The following is a 13,300-nucleotide window of genomic DNA, read 5'->3' as shown; positions in this document are numbered from 1 at the left end:
GAGCAAAACACAGGTTTAATACTAAGGACTGCAGTATTCTCACAGTATTTACTGCACGGGATTTGTGCAGGCAGGGACATATCTCACACTGCACACTGTCCATAGATTCACATTCTGCTTTAACGCCGGGCTGTGCAGGGTACTCCAGTCCCTCTCCAGCTCCTCCCTCGCCCCGCTGTACATCACCCAGCAAACCCAGGGAGAGAGCTACTTCGTCAATTCACACCGACATTCATTCCAAACCTTATCAATTCAGCTAAGAAGAAACGGCTGGTGGAACGGAGAAATAAGGTGACTGCTCTGAGCGCCCGCTCAGCTGCCTGGCAGTAACCTTGGCATCAGGGCTGGCGTTTCCCGTGGGGCTGTCAGAAAGCGCACACGGATACACACGGACACAGTTACTTCTCCTTCCACCCTGACACCTCACTGCGAGCCCGTCAGCGCTGCCCGGGCAGGTACAGACGCCTTATCCTCGTGTTCAGCCTGACGAGCCCCGGCCCAGCCCGGGCCAGCCCCGCTCCTGGAGCGGGATGCTCCGGGAGGACGAGTCGGGCAGAATCCGCATCCCCGCATCCCCGGCCGCACCTTTCCCAGCCGCCTCCCGCGGTGCGGGGCGGTCGGTCCTTACCGTAGAGCAGGTTTCTCGTCACCTGCCCCCCCATGTCGGCGCAGCCCCCGCCCGGCTCCGGCTCCGGCTCCGCTCCGCAGTGCCCGGCCCACGCGGGACCCGGCTGCCCCGCGCCGGCAGCCCCCGCCCACACCCGCGCCTCCCGCCGCGGCACCGCCGCTCCGAGCTGTCATCTTTATTTACATAGAAGGAGGAGACTTCGCGGCTTCCTGAAATAGCTGCCGGCGTCTCACCGACACAGCGTGTCCCCCTCCCCACGCACGCAGCGCGGAGCGCGGCAGGCGGAGGCATCCCTGCGCGGGGCTGCGAACCCGGCGGCACCCGGAGCCCTGGCAATGCTAAGGACAAAGCAGGAGGCGCTGACTCCACGGGGCAAAATTAAGAAAACAAAAATTAAGAACTCATTTATAAAACCAAACGACCCTGGCCACGTGAAACTTTTGCCCCCCACTATAAAACCCTGGAACAAATTAGAATGGGGGAAAAGAAAAGTTAAACAAAATTTATTACCAGACATTCACCAGTCTTCAAACGGCTTTTGCAGGTTAATTATTAATTATCTAATTGTTTTATTAATATTAATATTTGTTAATATTAATAATTATTAATTATTTAATAAAGAAGTGCTCGAAACGCAGAATGGTTCGCCACAGGCTGAAGTAATAAAAACATTACCCCCCGTAAACTCTTTCGTGTGGGGCTCGCATGCTCAGCCCAGATAAAATGCTTCCTGAAGCGCTCCAGCTCATTACCTCTGCTGACGGATAATGGCCAGCGTTAGAAAAAGCAGGGGGATGCCGAGAGTGGTGCAGGACGTGCGCAGGGGACCGCAGCCAGGGATGGTCCCTCGGTTGCTCTCTGCATCCCGCAGTTCGTGCAGGAGCTTGCTCCTTCCCTCCCCTCCATCTCCAGCACCGCACGCCCCTGCCTACTCACTCCTCTCCCTGCATCTCTCCTGTCCACTGCTCTATGGATAAATTAACACAGCAGGCACCGAGCTGCCACAGCCAGCCCCGGCAGATCCCAGCTGGCTCGATGAAAACCAGCTCATGCATCTTTATGCAGCGCCGCAGTCGCTCCTCTTTCTGCAAAGGAGCGGGAGTCAAACTTGTGCAGCCGCGAGAGCAGCCCTGCCTCCCAACTCTTACCATGGTGCTGGGCAAATCCTGCCATCCCACTGCCTCGATTCTGCCACCGGAAAAAAGGAAAATAAGATTTTCTCTTGCCTGTGTTGTAAGGATTATTTGCTTAGGATGTCTGTGCGCTGAGGTCTCAGCACTTCTGGAAAAAAAAAAAAAAAAAAAAAAAAGAAAAAGAAAAAAAAAAGAAAAGAAAAAAAAAAAAAAGGCAGTGCAAAAAAAGCCCAAGCCAAAAGGCACAGTCAGGGTGTTTGCACTAGTTCTGTGTGCCTGAGGAAAGCTGTGTCCAGCATTTTCAACCTGCAAGAGGAGCCTCTCCCGAGCCCTCCATCCAGTCTCCACTGCCGGCTCACCCTCTACTCCCACCTGCCCAGCCAAGACGTGCACCCGGACTCCAGAGCCAAGCAGCAGCTCTTCCTCTGCTGAGCAGCACGCAGGCAGCACTCTGCTCATCCCTGCCCAAAGTCACACTCTGCAGAGCTCATGGCAGCTTCTTGGCAGAAGAAGAATCTTACTTTTTTTCTCTTCTATTTTTTTTCCCCCTGCCCAGATGATGCTGCATTTACAGCAGCAGCAGGTGGGGTGAGGACTCACCCCCCCAGGCACTGTGGTGTGGGTGCAGGACATCTTTCAGGTCACACCAACCCATCACAGCACCATGATCTGCTCCCTGGCTGCTGGGGACCCACAGATGCCACAAGGATACTGCTGGTTTCATCTTCTGGGGGGCACCTCACCCTCTCAGGCAAAGGGTCCAGAAATTTACAACATCAAATACCACATTTCACTTGGAGGAATGAAGATTGACTTGGACATTCAATCCCAAGTTTTCTCCCTCAGTTTCTCATTTCAGCTCTGCTTTCCATCCTTACCTTAATCTTGCTACAGCTCTGTGAATAATTGACTTCTTGGTTCACTGCCTCAACCAAGAGATTGCTAGAAAAAAAAATATAATTTCATGTTGGCCCAAAAATGAATGCTTTGTGCGTCTCACTGAACAAAATGTTTCTTTAACTCAAAATGAACCATTTTATTTTCAGAGTTATTTTTACCTCATTTTTTCAAGTTATGGTCATTCAATCCAGCTCTGAAATGATGTCTTAAAAAAAAAAAAATTAAGCCCTTTGTTTTCCAGAAGGAAAAGTGTGAATTGCTATCTTGTCTGATTATTTTATTTTTTCCATCTTATTGGCTTTGTTTGTTTGTCTGAAGGGGAGGGTGGAGAGGGCAGACTGCCAGAATGAGTCATCCTGTTTGGCAGAAAATTATAAACAATTTCAATTGATTTTAAAATTGGAGTTTTTTTTCCAAAAGAGTCCAGCAGCCCCTCCCACCCCTGAGCTTCCCCCAGTGCTGTGGAGCAGCTCCTGGGGGACACAGACCCTCAGAGCCATCCCCAGCAGTAGAATGGCCTGTCTGCCCTGTTCTGTGGTAATTCCTTGAGGATTATTTGCCATATGTCAAATCTTTCTTTCATAGACATATCACACTGAAACTTACTGCTGATTTGTTCTGGTCACCTCCAAGTCCATTTCAGACCTTTATCTATTCCAAATTACTCCTCAGTCTTTCATGTTACAGGTTCTCCTCTAGACAAAGGGAAAACCTACCTATTGCCCCGTTCCTGTTTTACAGTTCTCTCTGTCGATACACTCTCGGTCCCCTTGGGCTGTTTCTTTGCCCTTGTCAATAAGGACAAGGCCTCCCATTTTGGCGTCAAGTATAAAAATCAATAACATCACCATTTGCACACCCTTCTAAATCACTGACAAAGGTATTAGGTTGGACCCAACAAAAACCCAGCCCCTAAATCCATTTCCATTCATGAACTGCATCCAGCAAACTCCGGCCAAGCAGCAGTGTTGCTGTCCAAGCCAGGAGAAATCTGCTGCAGGAGTATTTTGAGGCAGTGTCTGATCTTGCTAAATATACTTATTAACCACAAGAGTAGGATGCTGAGGCTACAGAGTACTTCTGAAAATAGATTAATGGACATCAAGCCATGTATTAGCTAAAATATTGGATCTTTCCAAGCAGCCTTGAGCAGACAATGGGGCACCTCTCCCAGCCCTCCCAGGATAAAATCCCTAGCCCTGGGTACCAGGCAGGGTGACCAGGAAGGGTTATGACTATCTGCATTGCTTTCCCGGTGTCCTGGTAAGAAGGCTGGCAGGTCAGCAAGGAGGATGCCAAAGAAAAGACAGGCCAACACAAACAAACAGCCCATTTAACCCTGACTGAGGGAAAGCAGAAGAGATACCTGCAGAGAACTACAGCAGGGAGAACCAGCTCTGCCGAGACCTGTCTTGCACAGGAGGAAACGCAGAAGAAGATACAAAGAGAGAAGAAGAAAAGGATGAAAACTCCAACTCAGGGACATCAAGAGTAAGATCATAGTTATGCATAGGCCAGGCCAAGAAAATGAAAATCCAGTTCATGCAAGCCTCATGTAGCTAGAAGTCCTTTGGAACTGGATTTGGCTCTATGGACAACTGGAGTTTACACTTTGTTAGCGTGACAAAACAAGAAATAAAACCGCTCTTGATGGGGATCACATCTCCTTTAACGGTGCTGCAGGTAGAGACATCCAGCCAAGAAACAGTCCAAGAAGTTTCCTTGAATATCAGCATGGGTAAAAGGTGAGAACTCTGGAAATCAATCTAATATTCACCAGGTACATGGAATCTTCTCTCAGTGACTTTCAGGTTTAAAAGCTGCAATCAGTTTCTCTATTACCACTTACACTTGACTCTATGGTAACAAACAGATTGACTAGAAATTGCCCTTTTTCACTCAATGCAGTAGCTCGCAGCTAGTGGAGTTCATCTGGGAAGATACGATAATTTATGGGAACACATTCTAAGGCCTTTTTTCAGCACGAGTCTCTGACTGCTACTAGGGAGAGGCTTCACCTGTACAGAAAACAGATTTCCTTCAGGAACCTCTGCCATTGTAACTTCAGAGGAAAAATTATGTTCTCAGTAGAAAGCATCCAAGAAAAAAATGTCTCACCAGCATGCATAAGAAACAGCTAGGAAACCTTGCCTTCTATGCATTCTTTTCAAATTAATTTATTGCCATTAACAGAGGTGACTTAGACAAAAGGTGTGTCTCCACCTTCAATCCTTTATCTGCAATACAAAGACACAGATCCTGCTGCAGCAAGCAATATGCTGATTAGTTGACGTTTATGCAGCCATTTGGGAATATAACAAGTTATGTCATTATTAAACATTATTATAAAACTGCAGCTCTGGATGAAAGCCAAATCTCACAATGTAAGTCAAAGGAAATTCAAAATTATTGAATTTTGAAATTCTTACATTCATTCAATTCTCGAATTCTGAAATTCTTACAATCAAAATTACGACTCATACCTGCAAACTACAGCACTGCAACTGCTAACCCAGGTGGCTCAATTACCCCAATACAATTCCCTGCAGGCACAGCAGAAAGGGGAATTTAAGGACAGGAAAAAATCTTTAGGCTGACTAACCACCTCCCATTTGCACTTAGCTTAAATGAGACATCAGCTGTGTTTGCTTTAGTGACAGGAGCTGCAGCAGCACAGTGGTAAAGGCTGTCTCTGGCAGGGCAATAAAGACATCAGGGAGGTGTTGCAATGGATGTCCAGGTTGTGGACTGATTCAGTGAAGGAGAGCCAGAGGCCTCATGCCTCTGCTCAAGGGCTGTCACCCCTGTTTATGTAAAACCAAAGCTGCCACAGGACTTCAAGTCTTAACTCTGACACTGCCAGCACTCGGCGTTTTATCATAACCTCCCTGCTTAACTGTCTGCAGGAGGGGAAAAGAGACAGCAGTGTTGGAGAGGGACAAAAAGCTGAGCAAAAAGAAGGATTTCTACGTAAAGGAACTGAACTGACCTCAAGCCAAATTGCACAACATTTTTCCATCAACATGTACATGCTCACAAGCCCCCACTGGATGGAGGGTTTACCTTTAAAGAGAGTGACTCAGTGCATGAAGGTGTCAGAAAGAAATTATTGCACCAAAAGCCAAGAGTTCTCCCTCTTCCTTGAGTACTTTTGGGATAATATATTGAGAAAACACTGTGGGAAACTAAGAAGGAAGCAAGGACTAAACAGCACAGAATTCAATGTAAGATGAGCTTGGCAATAAAATATTGCACTGAGCTAACCAGGAGCTTTTAAATGATACAGGAAAACTGTGTCTGTCTGGGGCAAGGTCCCCTGCAATCTGCCAGAAGCCCATTCCTGAGGGCAAGTATCATGCTGTGCATGACACCAACCAGGCCTTCAAATGCCTCCAGCTCTGACCTTCATTTCCATGCTAAAGTAATAGCTTTGCCTCTCACTGCCATTTCACATTACCTCTTCAAGCACAAGAGTCAAAAGAATCTTAGACTTATCCAAATAAAATGGAAAATGAATATAAAAACATGTCAACAGAAGAAACACTGTAATTTTAAAAACCAGAGAAATGCTGATTTATAACACTCACGTGAATTAAGTTATGTTTTCAGAACTAGAGAGAAAATTAAAGTTTATATCTTAAAGCAAATATTTTCTTTAATCTCATGAGAATATCTTTATTTTTACTTCAACTGGAGGTACAGCACAATTACAACATGGCAGAACTGAGAATTGAGAAATGTGTTATTTCAAGCCCAGTTTTGTGGCTATTAAATATTTGGAAACTTTGAAAAGTATCACATGATAAGGCGTTGTGGCAGACTTTAGCAACCCAAGTTTAATGTCTTTCAACACAAAGTTACAGGGAATATTGGTATAATATATATACTTTTATATTACATAAGTAGCTCATTCACACTTTATCACAGGCAACATCCAAATTCTGCACTGAAAAACTAAACTACCAGCTAGAATCAACAGCATTTTTATGGCATTTTTGCTTTAACATGTGACTGCAGAGCAAACACTACATTCACTTTCACAATATTCCTGTAGGAAGAGGTGATGCTTCTATGCCTAAGCTAAAGAAGCACATTTTGAGTTTTTTCAAAAGTATGAATAAGGATCTTTTCAAGCAACAGGTTAATTCATTCTAACAATCTTCATTCACTGCCCTCTAGAAAGGGCACAGGCTGGTCTCTGTGAAACCAAAGAGGTAAATAAGGTAATCAAAAAGCACCGGCACCAAGGTCAGATAGACAACTTCCACTCCAGCACGTCACAGCTTTTGAGAGCCTGACTTTGTAATCTAAATAGTGTTCCCTCGTCAAAAGAAATGCAGTTGCTAAAGACTTTTCTTAGCAGATAAAATGATAAGAGTGAATAACCTCTCTGTTTCCTGTGCCACCCTTTCCCAGAAAAGCCTCTCGCTTACATGCAGGGATGTTTGTAACCAAGCAAAGGCACTGTATGTTTGTGATGTAAATATTAGCCCAGCAGAGAAACACCTTTTTATTACCCTGCTGAAAGTCCTCCAGAGAGGACAGTGAAGGGCAGCAGGATCCAAAAGAAACCTTTTGGGCTGGCAAGATGGGCAGGGAGGCTCACACCACATGTCCATGAGAATGTCCCCCACTGCATGTGCCCATAGAAAGTTTTAGCCGGGGCTTTTAAAGGCTCCTGGGGTCACAGAAGACACTCAGTGATCCTCATTCAGGAATAGCTTCTCATGCACCCCTTTTCACCCCAAAACTTCCCTGTCTCCTGAGACAGGGCCATCTCAGAGGAAATGGGACTTACTTTGGAACTTTCCTGTACAGAGCTGCTTTCACAAGCTCATTTACATTGGTCTCCAGGGAACGAAAGGAGCTGGAGGTCAAATACTTCAAGGACAAAATGAATGGCAAGGGTGAATTTTTCAGCCCTGGTGAAAGGAATCTTGCTGGTATAAATACCAAATAAATCATGTTATGACTGTTACAGGTGTTGCCCCTTTCCACTCCCTCTGTTCATCTCTAACTCACTATTCTCTGGTCTTCTACTTCTCCCTCACCAGATACTGATGTTTTGTACCTCCCCATCCTAGACTCTTTGTGGCTTTATCATTTTACCTGAAATTTACCCTTCCTCCCTTTTTATGTCCTGTAACTCCTTTCTTCTATTATTCAGATGAAAAGACATTTTGACTCTAACTGAATCTCACAGAAGTATCATGAAAGGTCACAAGCCAGATGCAGTAGACTGGGGGTAGCTATTATTGGAATTAGAAAAGAGTTTTGGCTCTTCAGCTGAGGAAAAGAGGACTTAAGCAGTCCTGTCTTCAATCAGACAAAAAAAATATCACAGCTTTACCTTTACCAAATGCCACTTGTTTTATAGCTACTTTATCAAAGCACAAAGCAGATTAACATAAAGTGCAAATATTGTACTGAGTAGAGCAATGGTCATGTTTCCCTCCAGTCACTTCTCCATCCCACATCTCCATTTCCAGGAGAAGGGATCAGGGCGGGACGTGAGACTCATATTACCAAACACAGAAAAATGTCCATATCCCCAGGATCTAAACCATGCTAATGTATTCACCACTGCAGCATCTAGACTGAGCGTCTCTGACCTACCACAGCCTCTTGTGATCTGCGGCAAACTTCCGCAAACCAAAACAACTCCAACTGCTCCTGCCATTGTGCCTCTTCCTCCCATACACCATGCCTCCAATCCAAAGGTCTTTTTCACTTCTCCTTCCTCCCTCCCCCAATTCTTTGTCTCTGCAACCTCTTCTGTGCCGCCCACACACTTGGAGAGTGGAGAGCAGACCAATCTGGCAAGCTCAAGTAACAACAAAAAAAGGAAAGAAAAGGGGGAAAAAAGTAGTTTTCTGGCCTAGAAAACTCCTCTGTGTTTTTATTTGGAGGGAGCAAGCAAATCTCTTTTCCTTTCACCATGAACCAAAGGGAATGGCAATGGATCCCAAGGCCTCGCATTCTCACAAATCAGCCCTCACAAAAATAAGGGGCTGGTATTTCTTCTGGACACACAGGACCCTTTGAATAGGAACATCAAGCTTCTTTTCAACCTCCTTCCAGCCCCAAGCACCAGTTAAAAATATCAGTTTTTACAAGGTGGGGTTAGATTAGCCAGTTTTCTTGTTAGTTTTTCTTAAAAAGAGCTGAGGACAAGCTTTGCTGCCTGTCTGGAGGCTCCTTAACCAGCCAGGCATTTGTTGGCACTTCAGGAGCTGCTGGGCTGGCTGGGCATGTGCCCACACACGCAGCACAAGAAGGGGGTTTGGAAAGGTGCAGCACCCCCTCAGTGCCCACATGGCACTGGCAGCATTTACCCATCAAGGTCCCAATCCTGCAATCTCACCAGCACATACAAAAAATCCACTCTGGCATAAAGCATCAAATGACATTAATGGCACACAGCACAGTGATACAGTCCAGGCATGTGGAAATAATCACAGGCCCAGAACCCAGGATGACTGATTTTTTTCCCATTCAACATATGTTTTACTTAGATGTCTGCTTCTTCCCACCCTTCCTTCTCTTGGTCTCCCAAACTATTATTTGGTTTTGCAGGAACAGAGAAAAACATCTTAAAACAGAAACATTAAATCACACCTATCTAAGAAAAAAGAAATGCTTAACTTAGATATAAACAAGATATTTTATTAAATACACACATTCCTAATAATAGGCAGGATTTGACCCCAGTACAACTGGTTTCTTGAGCAGAAAAAATACATCTGAACTCTGTTCAGCATGAGGGACTAAAAATAATGTTCGCGATTAGAATCAAAGAAATTGAGTTTCAATGATTAATAAACACTGCTTATTAGGACCAAAGTGTATGTTCCACAGAATGACTTAAAAACTCTAAGCTATTCTGTGCAGCTATTTGCTTGTTCAAGGTGACCTGTGAGCCATACCCCAGGCTAGTAAAAATCAGCAGTTACATCATTTACAACACCAATCCAAACAGAGTGTCTCTCCCTCCCTATCAGGTCATCTTAACTCAGCTGTTCTTATGTCCTGGAGACATTTTAGCTGCACAAAAGCATTTTCACTTTTGCAGCTTCGTGACAACTATGATGACTCCTGTCACTTCAGTCTTATGTAGCCACATGGACAAAATGTCCATCTTCAGTGGCTTTATCAGCACAGTTCAGCCACAGTCATCATAATGCTGACAGTCTCTAACCAGGCTTTCCCCCAGTATCCACCTACACTGCTCTATTGAAAGCAAATACTCACCTGAGCCTCTAAAGCAGATCCGCCACCACACTCTTCACCGGATTTTCTAAACTGGACATTTTCACTAATCTCTTCTTGTGTAGCTTGAGGGGCCAGTACCAGCACCACTTTTTGTGGCAGCAACATGTCCTTGTCCACAGGAAACACTTGCATATCCCAGGGGAATCCCTACTTGACTCTTACCCAGCTTTTACCTCCGAAGAGAAAACACAGACAACTGATGCTCAGTGCTCCCCAACTTCAAGCAGATCTTCATCAAATTGCACTCTGACATACTTCTAACTCACACACAATGAATTGAGTCCATGGACATTTCCAAGACTTCATTCAAGGTCTGACTGTGGTCTCACCCCCACTTCAGAGACTACTTTTTCCCTTCAAGCTTCAGTGAGAGGACAGAAGAGAATGTTTTTCATTAATGCAGATTAGTTCAAAAGTATAAATCTTTTTCTCTCCATCTAGATTAAGATATGAACATAAGACATGGGCATGACAAGATAAATATCTCTGCATATTCCATGTTAGCAGCACAGGTCTGTACACTACATGGAGATGAGGCCATTTCAGATGATGCTCTTTTTAACAGTTTCAAGTGTATTGAAGATCCATGTCTCAGGAGCTTGTGATCTTCCCAGTCATTAGTTTTTGCTTCAAGACAAACTCCAAACCTGCTGTCAAGGCAGAGGTTTATTTAAGAGAATACGTACAAGACACACACCACAGTGCCCCTGAGCAACTCCCCTTTGAATGGGCTGCCCTTGGGGAGTGCAGGGAGCCACCTGACCCTGGGCGCTCAAACACCAGGACTTGCCTGCTGGCCTTCCTGGATATTGTCCATGCTCACCTAAAGCTCAGTAACTACTTTTTTACTCACAGCCTACACTACATTGCTGACACCATCTATCCATTGGCTTCTTTGCAAGTCTGCGAAACACTTAACAGGCTCAAAACCCAGGCAATGCAGAAAACACCTTTATTCAATACCTTATTTCACCTTCTAGCAAACAGAAGCAGTGTCCCTCTCCCACAGCAGGGATGGGCTCTTAGTTGGGTAAAACCATAGTCTGAGCCAATGCTTGTTGGGATTTAGACAACTTGAGCCAAGGAAGGAGACTTGGAAGATGCTGAAATTTGAGTGGGAGAGTTGTGTAAAGACACACAGAATTATTTAAAGGAAATGGGCATAATGAAGAGGAAATACATTTTGCTGGTTTATGAAAATTAAACATACGCAAGGCTTAATCTGCCACTACTGAAATCAGTAAGAATTTTGCCAGTGAAGCAAAACAAAAGCAGAAATGGAAACAACATATGACATTTGCTTTGTCAGACTCATACAAATTGCTGTAGTTAATTGCCTATGAGATAGATAAATAATACACCACAGGCAGCATATGATTTTAAACTTTCATTTTCACAGTACAAAGGTGTCATAATCTGGAGAGTTTTCATGCTTGTAAAAGCTGGTTATGCTGACACACATTTAAGATGAGATTTTCCATTTGGATAATCAAGTTAAATCTATAAAGACACCAAGCAAAAGAACATGTGAGAGAAAAATAGATTAAAATACAACATAGAAATAGAAGATAATTTGGATAAAATTTGTTGCAAGTAATTTATTGTCAAAGTAGCCTTCAAACCTAAGTTCTTGGAATGCAAAAGGCAGAATATTTCTGTAAATTATTGTTTGGGAACTGATCGTATAAGCCTCAGAGGCTTATCCAGTATAAATGAAAGCATCTGGCCTTGTATCTTTAAGACCATAATGATATGGCTGCTGAGCAGTCACTATGGAAAGCATGATACTCAGAAATTTATATCTCTCTGAGCACAGAACATATAATGAAGATAACAAGGCAGAACAGAGAAACAGGACTCGGACTATCACATCTGGCATACACAATGGATTAATCATGCAGGCAGCAGACCTGCACTGGGGGACAGCAGAAAAATGGGGTAAGGAACTTAACCTTAAACAATTAACCTTTGGGTAAGTAGCAGACCATTATCAAGCCAACAGAACTAGATCCAGGCCTGGCATTTCAGGGCAGTCAAAGCTGAGGTTACGTCCTATTCTGGGAGCTCTGTTTTTTAGGAATATTTCCACAATTTACAGCCTGTGGGATGCAATAGGCTCTGATATCATCATTTTCTAAATCCTATCTGCACAGCAGATGTTTTGTGTGTGCACACTAACCCTCAATCTTCTACCATCTGGTTTTTTACCTAACAAGTCAGGTGTTCATGTTTTTTAATCAAAAGAATAAAATTTGGTCTTCTAAAGAAGAAAATATGGGGGTTCTTCACTTATTCTCTGCACTCTTGAAAAACCTTGTTAGAAATGAAAAAAAAAAAACTGGAGCACTGGGTGGAATGATTTCTCTTTAGTCACAGGGAAAATTACAGAGTAGGACTGTAAGAGGGTGAATTAGCAGCACAAACAGTGGAACCTGACACCACCTGGCTTTCTTCTCCCTTTTTAAATTAGCAAAGAGTAACATGAAGAGGCACCATGGAGAGAGAGAGCTCCAACACCAGGCAAGGTGTGGAGAGGAGAAAGAGCAATGCAGGATGAATGCTGACATCTAAACATGCCAGCAGGACCAGGGGTGTCACAGCTGGGTCAGACCCCAGGTCCTTTGAGGACCCCAGAGTGCCACCCCTGACCAGCTGAGGGTCAGACTCCTGATGAGAGGCAACCAGCATCAGATGCATAGAACTGGAACACATTGCTCGAGAGCTGCCCTCTCCTCTACCCTCTTCTCACAAGGGATGAAAGCCAAGCAACAAAGAACTTTTTAATGGACCATCACTGGTGATGGACCAGCTGTGACACTTGGCAAGCCCCTCAATACAAGCCCCAGAGAAATGGCAATAATTGCAAATGCCACAGGGTTTCAGTTCACCTTCTTTTCTGGTTACTGTTTGTGTACAGGAAGCTTCCCTGCTGGAGCAAGTTATTTTGCTATTCTCCCTATTCAAATAGGAATTATATCATTAAATTAAAAAAAAAACAAAAACAAAAAAAAAAAAAAAAAAAAAAAAAAAAACAAAAAAAAAACCTGGTTTAAACCTATTTTAAAGTTAAAAGATGCAACAATCAAACAGCATGAATGCTTCTCCTCATTGCCCAAGCCTTACAACATCGCCACAATATCACAATTTTCCCTCAGACAGACAGACTGTAGACATTCACAGTGGTCTGAAACACTAATAGCAAACATGAACCCACCATATGTAGAAATAAGTTGCATTCATCACTGATTAATGCACAGACAAGCAAAACTGTGCTAACAGAAATATCTGGAGAAAGTACATTTCCCCTCCCAAACCAAACAGCTACAATCATCCAACCACTAAGAAGAAGCATTATCATTAAGAGCGC

At 44.0% G+C, this 13,300-nt stretch overlaps 1 protein-coding gene across 4 annotated transcripts in view; it reads right to left on the bottom strand.

Moving 5' to 3' along the window:
* NEURL1 (neuralized E3 ubiquitin protein ligase 1) overlaps positions 1-13,300 on the bottom strand; it is a 144,917-nt gene that overhangs the window by 82,266 nt on the left and 49,351 nt on the right. The window contains exon 1 of one of the 4 annotated variants that reach the window (XM_030276347.4): positions 1,777-1,908. The exons of 2 other annotated variants lie outside the window; for them this stretch is intronic. In XM_030276347.4, the coding sequence (XP_030132207.2) occupies positions 1,777-1,801 (25 nt within the window). In that variant the 5' untranslated portion in view covers positions 1,802-1,908. Of the gene's footprint in view, positions 1-628; positions 974-1,776; positions 1,909-13,300 lie in introns of those variants that run through there. One more of the 4 variants, XM_030276346.4, reaches the window with a different exon arrangement.

This window comes from Taeniopygia guttata, chromosome 6, assembly GCF_048771995.1.
Source record: "Taeniopygia guttata chromosome 6, bTaeGut7.mat, whole genome shotgun sequence".
NCBI classification, from domain to species: domain Eukaryota; kingdom Metazoa; phylum Chordata; class Aves; order Passeriformes; family Estrildidae; genus Taeniopygia; species Taeniopygia guttata.
Note: the sequence above shows the minus strand (reverse complement) of the source record. Positions and strands in the feature narration are given on the sequence as shown.